At 34.0% G+C, this 23,772-nt stretch overlaps 1 protein-coding gene across 4 annotated transcripts in view; it reads right to left on the bottom strand.

Annotated features, from left to right (window-relative positions):
• Positions 1-23,772, bottom strand: part of LRBA (LPS responsive beige-like anchor protein) — a 762,450-nt gene that overhangs the window by 165,670 nt on the left and 573,008 nt on the right. For all 4 annotated transcript variants that reach the window (XM_044912877.1, XM_044912874.1, XM_044912875.1 and 1 more), the window contains 2 exons: positions 2,243-2,383; positions 1,095-1,214 (listed from right to left, as the gene is read on the bottom strand). In XM_044912877.1, the coding sequence (XP_044768812.1) occupies positions 1,095-1,214; positions 2,243-2,383 (261 nt within the window). The remainder of the gene's footprint in view (positions 1-1,094; positions 1,215-2,242; positions 2,384-23,772) is intronic.

Raw genomic sequence — 23,772 nt, 5'->3', positions numbered from 1 at the left:
TACTGATGACTCTTAAAGAATATGATATATAATTTCAAGAGTATTTCAGAGTACATTATTTGCAATATCAAAAAATCCTATAGATGTCCCAACATAAAAGATTATTTCTGCATATGATGTAATCTTCAATAAAATATCTTTGATATAAGTAATGTTATGCTCTACTGTAAGATAAAGTATGTGAATACATTTTATAGTCTTCAAAGTACCACACCTAAAAGATATAATTATCATATTAAATTTTTTAAAGGTACTCTATAGTAACATAAACATTAGTAATGTAACTTTTCCTCTTTTAAACCCCAATATTTCTTATATGGTGCCTATCATTTTCTTCCATATAGTATAACTATTTATATATAAGTCATACTTCTTTATGAGACTATAAGGAATTTCACATCCACAGGCATATCTCATTATATTCAATAGCATCTGGAGAAAGAGACAGTATGTCATGAAAGTAAAATACTATAATTTCTGAGGGTAGAAACAAAGATCTAGTAAGGATTATGTTAGCTATTGTGCAGTTTTTGATTTCTTACAGTAGTGAACATACATATAGATACGAGAACTCCTCTTTTCCCTCAATAATAATGTAACCTTATATCAAGCAGAGTCAGGTATGAATTTAGAATTAGTAGCAGGTAAAAGATTAAGAGAGATGGGATCTTTAAAATAAAATGAAGTAAAATAAAATTAAATAAATTAAAAGTCTGAGAGTCTTCTCATAGCATTTTTCTGACTGTATTAATTTTATTTATTGAGTTTGTAATGCCATTGAGCATGCTACCTTACATTCATACTACTGTATTTTTCCTTTAAAAAGATTCCAAGGAGGAAAAACACAACCATTCTACAACTAAAGAGAAAGAGACAGGGAGACATATGACAGGTAGAGACACACAAAGAACAGAGAGACAAAGACAGACAGACAGAGAGATGCTATACAGTGGTTCTTGGCCATTTAATTAAAGCCTCAGCCTTTGAGGCTTCTCTTCAGTAAATAGTGCTATGCTGCAAGAGAGAAACTGTCAACATTCATTCAACAAGGAACACAATGGCAATAGTAACTGTAAAATGAAACATTTCTGTACCTTAATATCAGATGTATCACGCTGACAGTTTCGCCAAGCTCTAGAAATTGATGAAAAAGTTCGATCTGCATGATCAAATTTCCCTCCTTGCAAATTTAGGAAATAAGTTGTGAAAGGTTCCTAAAAAATAAGCAATTAAAAAAATCCATGTTTCCTCATGCATAAAAATTTTTTTAAATAAATCATTATATTTAGATACTTTAATGACTAATAGACATTAGCCAGCTATATATAAACTAGGTATAGAATGGGAATTATATCTAAATTATTATATTAGTGTTCTTAAACTAGTTTTGTTTCAGGAGAAATATTGCCAAAATTTGGCATTTGCAACATTTTTCAGACTCCCTTTTCAAGAACAATTTATTAATAAAATTCAAACATAAATTAGATTGCATTTTCTTCATAGAACAGGGAAATAGTCTAATATGTAATTTTCCTATTGTTATGGCTCAATATTTAATTTATGATTAAGAAAAGAAAAATGTTTGGAAGATTTAAAAGCCTCCTCTTAGTTAAAGAACACTTAAACACATATTAGTAGATAATTGCTTGAAATTAGCTAAGCACTATAAATTACTTCTAGGATTTATGTCTGCCTGTACCCTTCTGAACAAGCTTTAATTAATGATGTGCTGCTAATGCTTTCCCAAAGAAATTACTTTCTAGTAGATGAATCACCTTTCAATTTTACAGAAACATTTCTTGTTTAACCAGTATATTATCAATACACAGTAGCCTTGGTGTAATCTACAAACATAACTTATTCCATTTGGGGCAACTGAAATTCCTAAAATATATGAACACATGCTATCTTAACAAAATCTTATTTAGTTCTTATTTTAATATACTACATTTGAAAATAACGTATGTTACAATTTAGGATCTGATGAGATACCAACCATTTGAAGAGGCAAGTTTAAGAAAAATATTCATATAATTCCAGGTGAAACATTTTTAAGGCTATTCTATAGCAACATGTTATCAAATACATACCAAATGAGATAAAGAGATATTTATAATTAGAAATCTAATCACTGAAAAAAAAATTTAGCATTCAAAAAAGATGCCAACAACTTTCAATCATTGCATATTCTCCACAACACTGAATTTAGTTATTCATGGTTTATTATTCAAATTGAACTTACTATTCTTAGCAGCCATGCAAGAACAAAACTTGCAGTTGAGTAATGAGTACCATAGTGGAACTTTGGAACTTGATCATCTTCCCATGATTCATAACGCTCTGCAAAGAATGCTGCTCTTTTTGGATTCAAAGCTCCTATTGGCTGCCAATGTGGAAGAAAAAGAAAACAAAACAAAACAAGAACACATAAATGTAATCATCTTTTATTTCTTTCTTCAAATGTCATCCTATTAGCAAGTGAGAGTCAATTTAAATATACATATATACTCTACTGAAGCTAAAACATGGTGCTACATTCAGAGAGTGGATGCAAAAACTTTTTCCAAAGCAGGTTAAACATACATATATAAGTGGAAGGAGAAACCTGTCATTTCTCAGTGAGTGTAGTTTCTGTTGAATACAGGTTTTTAATCAGACCATAACAAGTATTTTCATAAAGACAATTACATGAAGTGAATATTAGCTATATAATAGTTTGGAAAGCACCTATAAAATTCTATTTAGTTAATTAGAAACAACACCCAGAAACAAAATCTTGATATTAGAGAATTAATTTACAATAGCTTCTGAGAAGAGGATGAAACAAAAATGCAAGGGAATGAGGAGTGCAAGGAAGAGAATGAGTGAAAAAGGGATTAAATGTAAATCTAGAAATTTCTACTAGTATGAGTAAAAGCAAAATTTAGAGGATTAAAACATCCCTGCCTGAAATAAATAAAGTATATGTGTGTGTGTGTCTCTGTGTATGTGTGTGTATAAATAATAGAAGACAGATTACGAGTTTATACCAGAAAACGATTCATTATAGTAGAGGGCTGAAAAGCAGTACAGCAAAGTGTTGAAGAATGTGGGCTCACTGGAATAGTAATAATACCCAGTCCGAAGGTTGTTTTGGAAAATAAAATGAGTAATTACATGTAAAGTCCTATAAACCATGCCTGACATTCAGTGAATGCTATTACTTTTAAGATTATCTTTCAGAATTGGGGTAAAGTTTGAATGAAATAATAGCCTGTAAAACCCTTAGAACATTACTTGGCATAAGAGCTAAATAAATGTTAGCTGGTATCATTATTATTGCTGCAGCTGTTGTTATTTAGGGAATACATGAATTTCATTAAAAAACATGCAAAATTTTCTGTGATTATGCACATGTACATTTTCTTAAGGAAGACATACAAAGTATTAAGATTCTCAAAGGGTTTGAGGTCTCCAAGAATGTTAAAAACCACCTGCTTTAAGTAATAACTCATTCTCATGAAACATTGTGATCTCTAGAAAATCTCTATTCCTTATTTAAAATATAATTACCATTTCACTGAAAAAAAAAAAAGCTAAGATGACTTTCTTAAATGAGTACCTAGTCACTTCATTTATAAGAGAAAGAAAATATTTTAAATATCTTATTATTTATGGGGGATATGCTAAACTGAAATAAAAAAAATATGGGTTTTAAAATAGATGTATTCAGAAATATTCTGTTAAAAATGAAGCAAAGTTAAACTAGTTTTTAAACTGCTTCTCATGTTAATATGTGATTTACAGCAACATTTTAAATTCATCATTTTCACTATCTTTCTTAAATTAATTGTTAACTATTTTTAAAAACTATCTTTAGCACTGTCCTCTTTCAATAGCTTGGTTTGAATCAACATTTTATATTGTCATTTTTTTACTTTACAAGCAAATTTTTAAAAATCTTTCATCAATTACTATTTTAGATCAATCTCAGTATACTAATTTAAAATGCCGTCTTTTAAAGCATTAGTTTCTGTACAGAAGAATTAAATCTGATTTACTAAATTTATGCCAGTTAAGAATAGAAGTGACTCCAAGAAATCTTTGTTACAGAATCAATTTGGAATGCCTTTAAACATATTTTAGTTGTTGTCCCTAAACACCGAGCCATACAAAAGGAAAGAACGAAGAAATAAAATCATTGGAAGACAAATTATGTGAATTAAAAATAGAATCAATGCTCCTTTTGTATAGTTCTGCAGCATATTAAGTATTCACTTTACCTGCTCCTATTTTTATTACTCTCCAAATGAGTATACCTCCAAAATCAATAGTTATAGAATCACGTTGCTTGAATATAATGCTAAAACCAATTAGGATTGATTTCAGTAGCATCTGAGGAAAAAATGGCTTCGTGCAGAGATCCATATAGGTAGAACCCACAGTATTGATTCTGGCTGTTATTGTTACAGTTGGTTTCTGAAGCTTGCTACAGGACAGCTATCAATACATACCACATTTATTTGTAAGCATATAAAAAAGAAGTCCCCAAATAAAAGAAGGTTTAAAAAAAAAAAAAAGACCAGTGGAGCTGCGCAATGACAATGATACACTATCAGCTTACTCAGAGAAGTTACAGTGGGAATACACACATTGAATTATACATTACGTGAAAGCACTGATTTATTGTGGTAATAACATCCACCTCATTAAAAGATTCTGCTTTGCTGCAGTTGGAAGGCTACATATTGTTTACTGCTATAAATTAATGGTGGTGCAAAGAAGACTGTGGAACCATCCTAACAATAGATCTGTAATGACAGTGCTGTATATCACAGCTTCCTCAGCAGCTTCATAATAAAATGGAGACAATGTATTGAGCTAATACATTCTACCATGCTGGCCCATATTTTTCTGACAACTGCTTTAAAAGATGAGCTGAATCCAACTATGTTATAATGCTGCAAAACATTTAACTAAGCAAGAGTCAGTCATACACCAAAGTGCATCATAGCATTTTTAAAACATTGTCTAAATCAGCATTTCAAGATGTTTATTCATCTCTGCAAAAGAACTAAAAGTAAATGCTGATGGCTTCTCTTACTTACACAGTATATTAAGAGTAACAATTGGAGGGCAATTCAGGAAGATGCCTAGCAATATCTCCTACAGGGAGCTCTTTGTACAATTTAACTATAAAAGCTTGACAGAATTTTTTTTTTAAATCAGCAAACTGATTAAAGGAAGAAGAGCAAAAATACTGGTCATTTAAAATGGTCATAACTTCCTGAAAAAAATCAATGAAAAACAGGTATTGATTAAAGAAGTGTAATTCAAGGTCAGAACAAGGTAAAATTAAATAGCTCTAGGATCTAGAAAAGTAATTTTACAAATTACAAAAAGCTAACAAATAATATAAGATTTTTTTAAATCTACAGAATAAAACTTGAATCACAACAAGATAAAAAAGTGGTTCAAATAAAATAGAATTATTTTAAAATTATCAGAAGCATTATGTTTGGAAAAAAATGGCAATAACTTGAAGTACGAAAAGAGAAGTTAAAGAAAAAAGGAACACAAAACTCTTGAAAATGTATAAATAGAAAAAAAAGTCACTATTACTAGGATATTCTTATCTCACAAATAGCAAAACTGACAACTGTGGTAGAGTGATAAGTATTCTGTTGGACAAATACTAATGATACCTTCCAGAACACGATACATAAAACTTTCTAAATCAGGTTTCTTAAGAGTAATACAATAAAAAAATCTTTTTATTGTCTTCTTTGAGAAGTTAATTTTACTAATTAGAGAAACAAAAATACTGTGTGTGAAATGCTCAGCTCAGTGCCTAGCACACAGGTAATTATTCATAATAATATTTATTACTATTTTGCAGCTTATTTGATGAATAATATTTAAGAAAAAAAACTATTAAACAAGCCTGATGAAATTAGGTAGAGTCTGTTAGAAAAGAATGATGATCTTCTAATGGTACATACAGTACTGTGCATTACCTGTCAGAAGCCTAATAGTACATAGTAGTCCCAATAAACTGAATTACCCTACCTCAAGAAAATAACCAAAAGCAAAATTACTTTTTAAAAGTCCAAAGGGCATCCAAATGTTACTATGAAAAGCATATGAAACGTCAAGCAAATTACAACCATCTTCTACTACATCAATTAAAAACAAACAGCTTTGGATTCACAAACCCCTTCAAAGGCACATAAGAGACTTTTTCATCTAATTACTAGTAAAAGTTGGCTGTACAAAGAAACAGCTTTTATAGTGTTGATACATTCGAAGTTTTTTTTCTTTTTTAAAATTTTAGGAAATCTTACCTGAAGTTATTTAATTAGTACCCCCAGCTTACACTCTATAGTTTATAAGACATTATTACACATTCTCACAGTAAATATGTGAGCTAGAAATCCCTGTTTTAAAAATGAAGAAGTATTCTGAGTAACCTAGTTCAAGGTCAACATAAATCTAGGAGACACAAATTCAGCACTCAAAAATCCAGTCTTGGGGTCATTTTATCCATCTAAAACTGTTGTATTAATTACAAATTATTTTTCCAAATTTCAGCAATTTTTTATGTTTCCATTTTTCAAATATGATATTTATTTAATAGGTTGGCATAAAGGCTAATAATATATGTAAAATGCTTAGCAGAGATCCTGGCACAAAGAAAGTACTTGACAAGCATAGCTGCCATTAATGTTGTTGTAATTGTTATTACCACCATGACTGACATAAATCCTTCTTCTTTTTGAGATTTATATGTGAATTGTTCTAATTTATATCAACCTTTCAGAAGTGAAGTTCCAAACTGATGGACCATGATTATAGTTACTAAGAAAGTTGAAGGGGATTGGCAAGGAGTCTCACAAATTCAACAAAGCATAGATTTGCTTGAGTTAACAAACTTTTTTTTTTTTAAATCCAAGTCTCAAAAGAGGTTTTTTTACATCCTTCTGTGAAGGCCTTCTTTGAAAAATCACTAGATCCTAACATCCTGGGGATCAGAAGCAGAAGAGAAGATTAAAGAAAAAGTAAAGGATCATTCTGGTTCATAAGACACAGAAATAGGGCCTTTGGAAACACTAAAGGATAGGGTATCATAAAAGATACATTTTGTGGTTATAGGGAATGGTGAAGAGATGTCAAAACTGAAAAGGGGCTCAGGAACGGGAGGTAAAAGAGCATAAGGATTTTTAGGATCTTGCTTAGGATCTGGATGACTGGCCTAAAGCCATCTCCAATGTCATCTTCATTTGGTATGATTAGGAAACTGGATAACCTCCTTTAATTCTATGATTACACATAAAAGCTGTCCTACAGCATTTAAGAGGTCATGTGCAAGAGATGTTTTACATTATTTCATTTTTTCCTGGAAGTAGGATAGGCCTATAAACATTGAAAGAGGGCCATTGCAAAATAAGGGATAAAAGCTAGTAAGAAAAATATAACAAGATGGTTGAACTCCATGTTACAGGAATCCAATGTTATGTTATAAACATGCCAGATTAAAGGACTGAATAGTGTTAATTAAATAAAAGGTATCTAATATTCATGAATAGATTAAATAAAAAAAACTTCAAATTCAGAGGATGAAAGGGAATGGACTATTGGCAAATGTGATATCATAAAAGACCATTTCTAATTAGAGAATAATGATTTGGTTTGGAAGATTACAAGAAATAAATACGGTATACAGGTTAAAAGGTCCATTCTATCTGATGACAGTGTTACTATGTATTGGATTTAAGTGAAGGTTCTAAGAATCTTACATAAATTACCTCATATTCACATCAGCCCCTTAATATATAAACCTATTAGCATTCCTAACTTTTGGCAAAAAATTGAGTCAGAGAAGTTAAATGACGATTAATGACTGGCTACCTAAGCCAGCGGCTGAGGCAAGATTTAGAACCAACTTTAACTAAATTGACTAGCAAATCCTAGAATGATTTGGGTTGTGTGGATTGATAAAAATGCTGGTGCTGACTCTGCAAAGTCATTAGAATCCTTTCATGGGAGGTTTAGATTGAAGATCCTTTTGAAAATGTGCTAGTTACATTTTTATCCCTACTTGCCTAATGTGTGTGGATATCACTTTAGCAGAAGGTTTCATAAATGAAAAAAATACATATATTTTGCTTGGGAACACTGAAAGATGCTTGGCAAAAACAGCTTAAAAAAAAGTGAACAAAAAGGTAAATACTGTCACCAAAGTTTATGGCTTCACTTTTCTCTTAGCTTTTACAGTTATATATCCACATCCATGAACCCAATAAGAGCCTTTAATTCTCTGTGCTGCTAAACCTTTTTAAAGAAGCCACTGAATTTTATTATGTGCTTCTCCACCACCTGCCTTCTTCCCCCACCGCCAAGGGAAGAAAATAAACGAATAGCCTCTGCCATTTAAGCCATGCTGCCACTGTTAGGGGGTGCGATACTCTTCTCTGTCAGTTGTAGCAGCTCTTTTATCTAAATGACAAGTATAACAAACAGCCTGATCAGCATTTTTACTCAACCTTGGCTTTTAGGGTATTTTGTCATATGCTATATATGGCTGAAATGGTTTGGCACTTATCTTCACACACTCTACATTTTATTTAATATTGTCAAGAAAAAAATTTCATTGGCACACTACTGTGGCTTTTAGAGTTAACAAATAAGCACTTTTGTTTTCAAGTACCAGAGCAGTTTTTAATCCCTTGAAAACACACTTTCTTGCAAGTAGTGTTAAACATACACCTCCCATACTATTTCACTTTAAGAAACACATCTTGGGGAAAAGAAAGTATTCCATTTTACTTATTGTGCCTATGTAGAATATAAATCATTTCAAATGCTCACACGGGTAGATTTAGTAGCCTCTGCAGTTCTATGTTATTCAGCTATGGCTCATATTAAGTGATTTTTACTATAGGTTTTTTACCTGAATTTGAGAAAGGCACAGAAATTGATTAAAATAATCTGATAATCCATTGCCAGTGTTAAGCTAAATGCCTGGAAGGAAACTCTCTCCCTCAAAAACCCCCCAATTTTAACAATACAAGGCCAAAGGGAAAAAAATATTTTAAGTAATTATGAAAATGATAAACATCAAAGAAGCCCAATGCTGATATAATAAAGCCTATTCATTCTCAGATAAATTCATCTTTCCACTTAAAGAAACAGTTAAGACCATTAACATGGGGAGTTCCAGTCTAAGATGATGACATAAGAGGTTCCTGAACTCGCCTCCTCCCATGGACAAACTGAATCTACAGTTACACATGGATCAATTCCCTCTTGAAGAAATCTTGTAACTAGCTGAGCTACCTATCAAACAAGAAAAAAACCAACATGGTAACCGGTAAGAAAGGCTATGACACACTCTTGCCACAAATCTCACCTCCAACACAGTGGCATACAGTGAGGAAGGAACTCAAAACTCACAGCTTCTCCCTGAGGAGTGAAGATTTTTGGACCCAACATCTAGCCACCCCCCCCCCCAAGTTAAGACTTCCATCTGTGAGAGAGGCTCTCCAGAACACATAGCTCTGAAAGCCAATGAGGCTTGCATCTATGAGACCGTAAGATAACAAATCAAAATCCCACAGTTCCTCACTGGCTCCGGAGGACTCAGCTTGGCTAAACCCCAGTGCTCAGCACTGAGACAGCAGACAGAAATGCCAATCTCCTAGCCCTTCCTTGAAAGAGCCTATTTGCACATCTTAAAAGCTGCAGCCTGAGAGTCAGGATCCTATCTTAACACACACCTAGGAACTGCAATCCTCCCCTGGTACTAGAGAAGCCAGCACACACCATCTCTGCATTCTCCCTGTAGCCCTCTCCAAATCACCAATATCTCCTGGGAAGGAGCTTGTACACAGGTCTGGCACTTCTGCTTTCATGGCTGCCACCTAGAAGATGCATCCCTTGATCATCTGGTTCTCATGGCCAATAGGGCTTGTGTTCACAAGGTCCCACAGGACTGTAGCAAACAAACAGTTCTTTAACAGGCTATCTCCCCCCTCCCGCCCTCCCCAGAGCTCAGTGTCAGCTCCCAGTCTTTCCCTGAAGGAAGTCTACTTGCAAACTTTAAAAGCTGCTGCCAGAGCCTCTGACTTCCAATCAGCCTGCACCAACTGCTGACTGAGACCCTTACGTTTGGGACACTGACAGGTCTTAGCACACCCTCAGTAATTAGGAGCCACAAAGAATGAAGAAGGTGGCTTGGACAATCAGAAAGTCTGGAGAGATAGCACGTGACTTGCTATTAAGGAGGACAGGCACAAAATACCACCCACTTCCCCTAATCTCTCTCTTAAAATCAATCAAAACCCTTAGGCTGATGGGGGAAGAATACCAAATGCTCTCATCCCAGGGCCTGGAAAAGAGATAGGAAACTCTATATTACCGGAGGACCAGGCAAAAATCTGCTGCTTCTGGGGTAGAGTTAAAGCAAAAGCGTTTTCACTCAGGAGAATGGGAAAAAACCTCTTTTGAGCCAGGATTCTGCACTGATACAAAGGAGAGGTCTGCTACTACTGGAAGAGGGATGAGAAAACCCCTCATGCCTGCCACCTGCCACAGACACAAGGCAGAGTCTGGATGTCATGCAGGGTACAGACAAGAACACTGAGAAGGCCCACTGAGAAGACCCCACAGGGTCTGCTCAAGAGTGACGCTGGATCAGGAGAATGGAGGAGTTGCCCTACCCCCACCCTAAGCCTGGCACTAAGCATCGAGCAACAGCAATCTACTCCCAGGGAAAGGCAAGAGAGCAGAGAGAAGTCCTCAGTGGCACAGGCCTAGAGGATCCGCCAGAGAGTGGAGCAGAACAATGAGACAAAATCTCTAGCACCCTAGGACCATACTAAGGACAAATTCAAATGGAAGAAATGGAGGAATCTGTGAAGTTCGTGCTGTGCTTAAAGTAACAATGATGATAAGAAACCCAACTGAGCTCACCTACTGCCTGGATTGACTGAACTCCCCACACAAAACGCCTGACATAAGAAAAGGCATCCACATTTCTGGGCATAAAAATAGTATTCACATCCCAGTCTCTACTGATATTAAAGCAAAAATTATGAGATGCTTAAAATACTAAGAAAAAAAAAATGACCAATTGTGAAGAGACAAAGCAATCAAAAGAACCAGCCGCAGAGATAATGCAGATGTCAGAACTATCAGAAAGGTTATTTAAAGTAACTATGATTCACATACTAAAAGATCTAGGGGAAAAGGTGGGAAACTTACATGAACAGGTGGGAAATTTCAGCAGAGCAGGAAACTATAAAAAAAGAATCAAATATAAATGCTAGAAACAAAAGAAAAAAGTCAGAGGAGAAGAATTCTTTTGATGACATTACATGCAGACTGCACACAGCTAGGGAAAAAAAATAAGTAAACTTTAAGGTAGATTAATAGAAAAAGATACTGCAAATAATAAAATAGTGCTGTCATGGCTATATTAATATCAGAAAAAGTAGCCTTCAGAACACGGACTATTACCAGGTATAAAGAGAAACATTACATAATGATAAAGGGATCCATTTATCAAGAAAACATAACAATTCGTAATTGTTTCTTAGGGCTCCTGTAACAAAGTACCACAAACTGAGTTGCTTAAAACAACAGGAATGTATTGTCTCATAGTTCTGGAATTTAAAAGTGTAAAATCAAGTTGGTGGCAGAGCCATGTTCTCTTTGAAGCCTCTAGGGGGAAGATGCTTCCTTGCCTCTTCCAGTTTTCTGGAGCCCAAGGTGTTCCCTGGCTTGTGGCAACATAACTCCAATCTCTGTCTCCATCACCACATGGTATTCACTCCTTTGATGTCTGTCTTTTTTTTTTTTTAAAGATTTTATTTATTTATTTGAGAAAGAGAATGAGATAGAGCATGAGAGGGGGGAAGGTCAGAGGGAGAAGCAGACTCCCCGCTGAGCAGGGAGCCCGATGCGGGACTTGATCCTGGGACTCCAGGATCATGACCTGAGCCAAAGGCAGTGGCTTAACCAACTGAGCCACCCAGGCACCCCCTTTGATGTCTGTCTTAACATGGTGCTTTCATTTTCTTGTAAGGGCACCAGTCACATTGGATTTGGGCCCACCATAATGACCTCATCTTACTTTGATTACATCTGCAAAGACCCTCTTTACAAATAAGGTCACATCTAAGGTACCCCAGTCCTTGTGAGGACTTCAATATATTGTTTTGGGAGACACAATTCAACTCATAACATGCACCCCAAAACAAATGATTCAAATACACAAAACAAAAACTGATAGAAATGAAAAAATATACAGACAAATCTAAATCGTAGTTGGAGACATCAACACCCCTCTCTCAGTAATCAATAGAACAAGTAGAAAATCAGTAAAGATATCTAAGATATGAACAACACTATCAACCAATATCACCTAACTGGTTGTAAATGACATGTATAGAACACTTAACCTAACAACAGAAGCATACTTTTCAAGTACACATGGAGCATTAACTAACGCAGACCATCTTCTGAGCCATAAACCAAATTTCAACTAATTTTAAAAACTGAAAATCATACAAAGTATATTCTCCAATCATAATGGAATTAAACTAGAAATCAACAAGAGAAAGATGTCTGAGAAATCTCCAAACCTATGGAAATTAAACAACACTCTTCTAAATAATCCATGGGTCAAAGCAAAAGTCACAAGGAAAATGAGAAAAGATTTTGAATGAAAATGAAAAAACAGTACATAAAAATTTGTTGGACCTTGTAAAATCAGTGCTTTGAGAAAAACGTGTAGCATTAAATTTTTACATTAGAAACCAAAAGAGATCTCAAATCGATAGGTTAAAGCTTCCACCTTAAAATACTAAAAAAGAGGGGCGCCTGGGTGGCTCAGTTGGTTAAGTGACTGCCTTCGGCTCAGGTCATGATCCTGGAGTCCCTGGATCGAGTCCCGCATCGGGCTCCCTGCTCGGCGGGGAGTCTGCTTCTCCCTCTCCCACTCCCCCTGCTTGTGTTCCCTCTCTCGCTGTGTCTTTCTCTGTCAAATAAATAAATAAATAATCTTTAAAAAAAAAAAAAAAAAAAAAAAAATACTAAAAAAGAAGAGGAATTAAATCCAAATCAAGAAGAAAGAAGAATAGTAGGAAAAGCAAAGATCACTGAAACTGAACACAGAAAAAGTAATAGAAAAATAAATAAAATCCATAGCCAGACTGATCTGGGGGCGGAGGGGTGTGGAGGAAAAAGAAAGAAAAAAGAAAGAAAACAAACTACCAAAATCTAGAATAAAAGATGAAATAAGCCAATTCTTTGAAAAAGTCATTCAAGAACAGAAAGGTAATGTGAACAGCCCTCTATCAATTTAATTTGAAGTTTTAAAAAGCCTTCCCAGAAATAAAATTCCTGGCCCAAATGGTTTCACTAATGAATTCCACTAAAACTTTAAGGATGATATCTTTTCCGGGAAACAGAATAAGAAGGAATAACTTCAAAACTGATTTTGTTCTGCCAGCATTACCCTGATGCCAAAACTAGACAAGGACACTACAGACAAATATCCTTCAAGAACACAGGTGCAAAAATTCTTAAGCAAATATTAACAAATCAAATCCAAAAGGGTAATACATCACAATCGAGTATGGTTTATCACAGAAATGAATCCAAAATCAACCAGTATAAATTTTAACAGACTAAAAAAGAAAAACCATATGATTATCTTCAGAAAAAAAATCTGACAAAATTCAATATCCAATGATAATGAAAACTTTCAACAAACTAGAAACAGAAGGGAACTTCCTCAACCTGATAAAGGGCAGCTATGAAAAACCTAGTGGCTAATATACAAAATGGTGAAAACGACTGAATGCTTTTCCCCTAAGACCAAAGGCAAGGCATTCTCAACATTTCTAGTCAACATTGTATAATCAGTAAGTATTCATTCAGAGATGATATATTCATTTATGTAGAAAGTCCCAAAAAGTCTAGTAAGGTTGCAAAATTGAGTCTAGCAAGGTTGCAAAATATAAGATCATGTACAAAATTCAGTTGTATTTCTGTATATAAGAAATAATAATTGAAATAGAAAATTTTATAACTCTTAAAAAACATGAAATTTTTAAGGGTAAATTAACAGAATATGTACAAGAATTATATGCCAAAACTGCAAAATATTAGAGACTAGAGGAAACCTAAATAAATGGAGATAAACCACATTCGTGGATTGAAAGATTCAGTATTATTAACATATAATTTTTAGCAAAAATGGTCTACGGATGAAATGTAATCTCAATCAAAATCTCAGGACTGATAAGCTGATTCTAAAATTTATATGAAAAATAGAGAAACCAGAATAGCTAAAATAATTTTGAAAAAAAAAAAGGATATAGTTGGAGGATTCACAAGATCTGACTTTAAGACTTACTATAAAGCTACAGTAACCAAGACAGTATGGTATTGATATAAGAACAGACATACTGATTGATTGAGCAGAATAGTTTAGAAATGGACCCACACATATATAGCAGTTTATTTCCAACAAAGGTGCCAAGATACTTCATGAGAAAACATAATCCTTTCAATAAATGATATTGAAAGAATTGGACTTTCATTTGTAAAAAATGAACCTCAACCCTTACCTTGTACCTATATTATAGATTAAAAATAGGTCACATTAGAAACCACAATATAAGAGTGTAATGATAATTATGTTTGACCCAATTTGTTTTTAGAAAAGCCAAATCACTGTTGGTTAATAATAAGCATACAGTCATCTAAGCCTTCAACTTTTCCAGTAAGATAGTCTCTCGTATATTATACATGTATATGGTGAACTGACAGGCCTCTTGCAATAAACAGTCCCCTTTAAGTGACCAGAGGCTACAGGTCAGGAACAAATGCCACATTTTGATCTTCCCTCCCATTAACAAGACTACTGCCACTGATATTTTTAACTCTGACTTTTCTTTATCCTTTCCTCCTGTTTTTTTGTACTACAAATTTATAAGACTAAGTGTAAAACTTCATATTTTTTTTATATTTCACTCAAATATTTCATGTATTTCATTATGCAAAATCATTTAAAATTTTTTATTTTCATTACTGCAAATCAAGTTGTATGATCAATTTGTAATATTAGTGAAATTGTTGAACAAATCAGGGCCCAAGACAGAATCCTACAAAGATGTAATAAAGAAATGATACCTCAAGTTTATCAAGGGCATTAAAGAATAGGGTTGTAAACTATTTGAACAGTTCTGAACGCTACTAATGTTTTTAATCATTGTCTATTTATCAGAAAGGTATCACTCAGATTTTCAAATAATTTGCTGAGATATGTCATACTAGACCTATAACTTCCCTAATTTGTTAACTTAATCAATTTACTTTTTAAAGTAAAGTTAATATTTTTAGTTTTACAGGTTTTTCTTGTTTTACAGGATATACTTCTTTCCTTTTTTTTTTTTTTTTTTTTTAAGATTTTTAAGTAATCTCTACACACAACATGAAGCCCAAACTTACAACCCTGAGATCAAGAGTTGCACGCTCTTCTGACTAAGCCAGCCAGGTGCCCCTAAAGGATATCTTTCTAAGTGAAACTACTGATTTTCTTTTCTTCCTAACATTAAAAAATGTAACTAATTGTCTATTCTACTTTTTATATTGAGCCAATGTTTTTTGTTTTTAGAATTTATCCTTTCTCCACTTACAAAAACTTGGTTCACATCATAAATCATGAACTCATATTAAAAACAAAAATCCTTTTCTAAAAGTGGGACAGTTTAAAATTAAGTCACACAGAAATAAAATGTTTCTGATTAGATTATTCTCCTATAAATGGTTCCTATATAAACACACATTCAGTTATACGACTCTTTAAAAAGTAAAGACTATTTCATTCACTTTTGTTCCTGACCCAGTCCTCAGAATAATGTCTGTAACAGTTAACCAGCAAATTAATAATTATTTGAATAAGCACATTTATTCAACATAAACTTATGTTTAATTCAAGTAAGTGGACTTTGGGAATAAAGAATTGGACAGCAATGTGGACATGTGACTAAAAGAAAAGATACTACCTTACCCACTATAAAATGTACACTACAGATGTGTAACTAGACCTATTGTGGTGATCATTTTGCAATATATACAAATATCAAGTAACTATTTTGTACACCTGAAACTAACAGAATGTTGTATATCAATTATACCTCAACTAAAAAAAAGTAATAACTGCCCCCCCCAAACATACTATATATTCACATAAAAATAAGTTTTGAATATCAGAGGGAAGTATAAGAATGAGAAGTTGAGAAGTTGACACACACAAGTATATAAAGAAAGCTACTGAGGCGCCTGGGTGGCTCAGTCGTTAAGTGTCCGCCTTCAGCTCAAGTCATGGTCCCAGGGTCCTGGGATCCAGCCCTGCATCGGGCTCCCTGCTCGGTGGGAAGCATGCTTCTCCTTCTCCCACTCCCCCTGCTTGTGTTCCCTCTCTCACGTGTCTCTCTCTGTCAAATAAATAAAATCTTTTTTTTTTTTTTAAAAAAAGAAAGCTACAAATAGACAGGGTGTTTTTTTTTTTTTTAAGATTTTATTTATTTGACAACGAGTGAGCGAGAGAGAGAGAGAGAGAAAGCACAAGCAGGAGGAACGGCAGGCAGGGGAGAAGCAGGCTCCCTGCTGAGCAAGGACCCCCCCCACCCCAATGTGGGGCTCAGTCCCAGGACCCTGGGATCAAGACCTGAGCCAAAGGCAGCCGCTTAACCAACTGAGCCACCCAGGTGCCCCAATATGCAGGTTTTTTAAGTGTCTTCCTACTGCATTTTCTCTCTATAAACGCGTGCGCACGCGCGCGCGCACACACACACACACACACACACACACACACACACCCCAGACTGAAATTGTAAGTATAGCTTACCATAAACCTTATTGCTACTATAAACCAGTACTTAGTAAACTTTAAAAAACACAACCAATTCTAGGTGTTCTGAAAACAATCTTTATGTAAATTCATGGTAGGTATATGTTCCCTATGCTGAATCTACCCCAAGTTAGTACACCCAGCACTAAACTAAGAAAACAGGAAGTATTAAGGGATAAACAGGCAATGCTGTATAAATAAAACAATTCATTTATAAATAATAATGAATGGTCACTCCACACCACAGTAACTTCAGATGATTAGAGAATAAATACTTCACTTTGAGGATTACTGACTGGCAGTGTGTCGCTGGTGTATGTCAGGATTATTCATCACCCTGACAGTAATATTAACCACAATCCATTTCAGTTACTTCAGTTTATCATATTCTGACTAATGTTAAAAAACAATGTCATTGAAGGCTGCTTAAATTAAGTGTAAGGTTAACCTCTGTTAGAGTCATTTAAAAACTTCTACTAGAAGGTAGCTTCGAGTAGAAAACCAAATCTGCTATACAGAGTGCTAATACTTAGCAAAGGTAAATTTTAACAACAGTCACACAAAACAGATTGTATCCCTGATTTAAAATCAAAACTTCAGCAAATCTTGTAAATGTACCACAACCTCTCTCTCTCTCTCTCCATATATACATATATATGTATGTTCACACTTTGCTAAACTTATTTAACATTTTGAGGAAAGAGTTGCACAACCATATTTTAAACTAAATACATCACACTGAAAAATAATAATTTAAAGTTTAAGAAGGTCAGTGTATCCATGAAAATTTTTCTTCAGTATCATATAATTACATAATACTACATTTAAAAATATATAAATAGCAGTTGCTATGAGACCCCCCATCACCAATTAAGTAATTGAGAAGGGTCCCTTACTAATAAATGAAAGCAGACTCAGTTAATGTGTTATCTAAGTCCAAAGATTTCCTACTCTAGTCCTCTATCTTCCTAGGCTACTTTCCCCTGTCATTTTGATGTGTCTTTTAAAAACCATCTGCACTAATATTCTACTTTCTATAGCATCATTTTCCTTTTTCTATTAATGTGATAGTTTTCTATTACCTCTGTGAGGACCTTTACTCTGATTTTGTTTTTAAGGCTTCTTCTGTTCCCTAAATTGTCTTTGTTTCTTCTGGTTTCTTTTTATTTTTCTATTTGTTTTAGTCTTCCACATTGGAGACTGTCTTTAAATGTTTGCTAACACTTGGTGGTACCTTCAGTTTTGGAATGAGGCACGAAAGGGCTGACTGAAGTACATTTAGCCTAAGTAGCACTGTGAGCTGACAAACTTCACAGAAGGGAAATCAGATGGGCTCCAAGTAGGATCCCCAAATGTTAACATGTTTTAGGTCTTTTCTCTTGAGCCAGTCAATATATCCAAAGAGTAATACAATCTTCTATCTTAAAGGGTGGGGCTGGTATAAGCCTAGCTGCCAGAGCTCTGATAGCATGATGGCAAAAGGGATCTGGGGGTTTTCACTATTTGGTACTTAAAGCTTTCAGTTCATCCCCCTGTTTTCCATTTCTTCCCATCAACCCCTCCTCTGCTGTTCTTGGTGTTCTCAAATAAGAAACTTCTCTGGTATAATTTCTCCAAAAAGTATATACCTCTTCCCTTTTGCCAAGATAAAGGGAAGAGTGGCTGGATTTTGGAAAGAAGTGGACATACATGCAAGTATTCAATCTAAAATACTCTTTCCACTTATCCCTAAAGTCTACCAGTTCACTGACAGGGACAGATCTGAGATCCCAGCCTTAACACTTGGAAAATGTGTGAACTTGGAGAGTTCCTTAACCTCACTGTATCTTAGTTTCCTTATCTGTAAAATAAAGATAATAACACATTCCTTACAGTATTGTTGAGGGGATAAAAGGAGATAGCATATGTAAAATGTTTGTTTACAAAGGAAGGCACCTACTAGGGCTTCCCTCACAATCTAACAAATATATTCTAAACTTTCCCCACATCATTCTTCTGCTGATTAGACTGTAAATTCCCCAAGGCAAGGGATATAATTCATACCAAAATCTCCAACATCAATGTGGCATACAATAGCATCCATATTTGATGCCAAGATTAAAATACTTTAAATACATTTTATCAGCCAAAAAAAAAAAATCCAAGCATGGAGTAATTATTAATTTCTTTCTCTGTATTTACATTTTACTGAAATGCTTTAAGATCCATTATTTACTGTTGTAAAATCCTAAGGTTTTTTTTTTTAAAAAAAAACTGAATTCCTTTAGTCTGACTGAAGCCTAATAAATTAAAAAAAAAAAAAAAGAAAAGGTTGTAACACCTATGGTATTTAAACAATATTCCCCTCCCCCTCCCAAAACAGTGTTCTTTTCCCTCTGGGACATCTAGATGGTATACTGATTCCTGGTATATCTGTTACAGAACAGGACTAAAAGGACTGGCATTCGTCAGAAACAGCACTTAAAACTTAAAGAGATAAAGAAGTGCTGTCTGATCAACAACAGTTAAATGTCGGTAGTCAGTTCCAGGTCAAGATGAAGCTGTATATTAAATGTGAAGGTTAGGGAGAAATATCTCACATATAAAAATACACAACCAAATGTAAAAGATAAATGAGGAACACAAAGAAAATCACCACTTTTCCTTTGAAGAAAGAGAGAGAAGAAGAAACAATAAATACTAAGGACAAATAATGGCAACTCATCAGCAAATAAGTAAATTCAAGAGTTTTGTAAATTCAGTTCTCTTATCTGAGAATTTACTCTTTAGAAACATTTTGATCCAGACTAGGGCATCGGAAGCTGCTAGTTTAACAGAGTTGTGAATGGTACAGCATTATAACATAGGTTGAAAAAAACTATGATTTATTAGGGCTTGGATCAAAAATTAAAATTCAGTTTGAAGATATGATCATAGTAAATTCTCCTTTAATTCCTACACTGCAAGGAAGACTCAGGCAATCCTGGTGCAGGTTCATTTTCCCCTAATGTTTAATTTTCTTGTTTTTGCACTTCTGAACCAAAAGAACAGCTTACATTGCTCTTGCACTATAAAGCTGAAGAATGGATGATTTTTCTTTTCCCTCTACCTCAAACTCTCTTTTAGGATTTTCCTTCATTTTAAGAATGTAAGCTCCAATTTTTAAAAAATAGAACACTTGCTTATACCTTAGCCATTTCTGCTTTTTTACCCCAACCTTCATTTTATTTTTTAGTAGGATAGTAACTACCTTGTTCTTTCGAATTTCCAGAAACTAAGAGTCTCTGGCACACAATTATTATTCAATAAACAAACGAAAAAATAAATGAATACTCAAGTTGTAACATCAGGGATTCAGCAGTTTTAGCCAAACATTCAGCTTTTTCATAAAACAGGCTTACTAAAAAAAAGCTTAGAGAATAACCTGGAACAAACACAGTAAGAGGAGCAATTTGGAAAAGCTTTCCTTTTTTTTAAAGATTTTATTTATTTATTTATTTGAGAGAGAGAGAATGAGAGAGAGAGCACATGAGAGGGGGGAGGGTCAGAGGGAGAAGCAGACTCCCTGCCGAGCAGAGAGCCCGATGCGGGACTCGATCCCGGGACACCAGGATCATGACCTGAGCCGAAGGCAGTCGCTTAACCAACTGAGCCACCCAGGCGCCCAAAAAGCTTTCCTTTTTAAAGCAAAGGAATGGTGGTTACATTTTACCATGTTTCAGCACGAGAGGTGAAAGGCAACTTGACAAAATAACATTAAAACAGGCTCAGAAATTGATGCCAAAAGTAAAGGCAGTACAGCACCCTGCAATACTTCTCAAACATTCTGGGCCCAAACTTTTAGTAAGAAATATGTCACTTTAAACCATAACCCAGTGCACACATGTATGTACACGCACACACAGCTTAAGCCAAAGATTCATACATAATGTACACTGATATTTCTTTTTTTATGTTATGCTATGTCATTCATTTTTTTCTCTGTAATATCTATCTATTTATTTATTTAGAGTGTAGTTGACATACAATATTACATTAGTTTCAGGTATACAACTCAGTGATTTGACAAAGTTTATACATTATGCTAGTTCGCTACAAGTGTAGGTACGTACCATCTGTTCTAATACGTCGCTATTTACAGTATCATTGACTGTGTTCCTTATGCTGTGCCTTTTATATCCCCATGACTTATTCATTCCATACCTGGAAGGCTGTATCTCCGGCTCTCCTGCACCCATTCTGCCCAACCCCCACCTCCTTCCCTTCTGGCAGCCTTCAGTTTGTTCTCTACATTTATAGGTTTGATTCTGTTTTTTATTTGGTTTTTGTTTGTTTTGTTCTATATTCACTACTTTTTAAATTGTTCTATTCATTTTTTAAAATGTTAGCTGTAAACTGCAGGTTGAAAAACACTGGCTTAGTGTTTAAATTCTGGTGCCAGCCACTACCTGTGTGACCTTGTACAACTTGCTTAACTTCATAGTGCCTCAGTTTCTGTCTCTGTAAAAGACAGGAAATAATGTGACCTACCTTATAAGGGCTTTGTGAGGGTTAAAAAAAGTTAACACATGTAATATACTTAGATAAGAGCCTGACAAAAATAAGTCCTCAATAAATATTAGTTAACAATAATAAAGTGACATGTTCCCAGCTTCTGAAATCTATAGCGAACTTTTCACTTGGAAGCTAATGGTTATCAACTGCATTTCAATGTAAGAACAAACTCATTTTTTAGAACGGGTATTCAGGTTATGGTACATATACATATTAAATAATTATGTGAATCAATTAAAAGAGAAATAATGGCCTCAGATTATCTGGATTTTCCTCTCTTAGAAAACTGGTTTACACAATTTCCTACTAAGGGAAATAAAAGAAATCACGGTGGCAAAGAAAATCTTTCTAATCTACAAAGAAAGCCCTGATACTGAAACGTTCTGCCATCATAATTTGTTTTTATGATATTACATTTCATAAATATGTTCCTGTCCTAATTATAATTTCTTATAAAGAAAAGACAAACAGAAAATGTTCATTCCTATCTCTCCCAAGGAGGGTGTCAAAATATAAAAATGTGTAATTGTAAAACATAGATTAATGTCACTCCCAAGTCCATGCATGGTTAGATCTGTCTTCTCATCAGTCAGAATTGTGGACTAGTGATGAAACAACTGGGAAACTGAAGGAAAAAAATCAACTTTAAAATTCATTCCTACTTTTTTCAGCTTTGAAAGAATAAATTAAACAATTATGTTAAATGAGGGCTTTCTCAATACATATAAAAAATTAATTTTCATCAGATTTTCTGACTCTGATCTTCTATACAGACTATATTCAATCTTTTCAACAGACTGACAATATTAATTTGAAATTATTATAAGGAGATACTGTGCATAAAATAAAAGTTTATACCTTCAAGAAGACATTTTTTACATCTTCCATTGAACCCTTTTCATAAAGAATGATCAGAAAAATAATATAGAAGAAAGGGTGTTGATTATATTAATTCAGCTTCAGAAAGAAAATTCCCTGTGCAACATGGAAGAAATTACGAAGCAAAATTGTAGCTTTGTATCAAAGCTGCTAAAACTCCTCTGAAAAACAGCATTGAGAAAATTAAATGGACATAAATATGCATAAATAATTCAATCATTTTAAAGTCAGTCAGGGTATATAATCTATTAAAGAATGGGGATAAGATCTGTTTACATTTTAAATTAAGCTTTGCACAGTATGTTTTCTACAATTTCACAAGTTTCACAACAAATAGTAATGTTTGCTAAATGTATACTGTGGGAAAAATTTTAATATAATTCTCTTATAATCATTGTTCATACAGATACAACTCATCTTATGTATGAGATGTATCCCTGAAATATGCGTATAAACAGATACCTGAAAACTGAATCACACTGTAAACATTATGGAAGATTTTAATGCCAAAAGGAATGAGATACTTTTATACAGTAAATAATTACTATGACTTTATACATGCAAAGCACAATTTTCAAAAATTTAACATGCTTATTTCACTTAAAATAATGTAGTTAATTCCAAACTCACTTATTTCCATCAATATTTAATGAAAACAATTAGTACTAGAATTCCATTTTCTTGAACTTGAATGACTTTTATGGCATTTGAACTGCCGCTGCTTTATAAGTTATAAGATATGTGGCTAAGCGTTAGAGCTTCCCACTTCTTCCCAGCCCTGCTAATTATACTACTATTCATTATTCAACTGTGTGTCCTTCAGTTCTTGTTGAAAGCATTCTTTATAAATATTCTTTCCTGAGCCCAAAGTACAAATCTCTCACAAAATCTCACAAAATATAAAAAAGGGTACCTTTACTACCATTAAAGGCATTAAATCATCAAAATTATTTTTTACGCCTTTATATAGTGGATATGGACATATATGGAAAGACTAATGAAAGCAACTCCTTTAGTTTTAAGGCCCTCTACTAGTTTTATAAATCTTAACAAAATAAAAAGAGCAAAATTACTATTGGTCATCTAGTAGGGCATAAAAACAGCCTTATTTATCATATACAGAATATAAATTACAAAGGCATTAGTTAAAACAGTATTTTACCCACCCAACAAAAGAATTTGGCAAGTTCCTTAGAAATAGCTGTAACATATAAACAAAATTCAATTTTAATAAAGGATTCTATTTAGCTGGCAAATAATGCATTACGGCATTTTGCTGATATTATTTTAATGAATTCTCACAATGAAAGAAACCATGTAGCCTACACTAAAGAAAAAAACCAAAAACCTGCTTTGGACGCTTTCCTCTGGTCATGTAAGATTTTTAGTGGGATAGAGAACCAAGACAAGAGGCAGAGAATAGAGGCAGTTGGCAAAGAACAGTGGCAGGAGGAGGC

The sequence above is a fragment of the Neomonachus schauinslandi genome, chromosome 2 (genome assembly GCF_002201575.2).
Source record: "Neomonachus schauinslandi chromosome 2, ASM220157v2, whole genome shotgun sequence".
Classification (NCBI taxonomy): Eukaryota; Metazoa; Chordata; class Mammalia; order Carnivora; family Phocidae; genus Neomonachus; species Neomonachus schauinslandi.
Note: the sequence above shows the minus strand (reverse complement) of the source record. Positions and strands in the feature narration are given on the sequence as shown.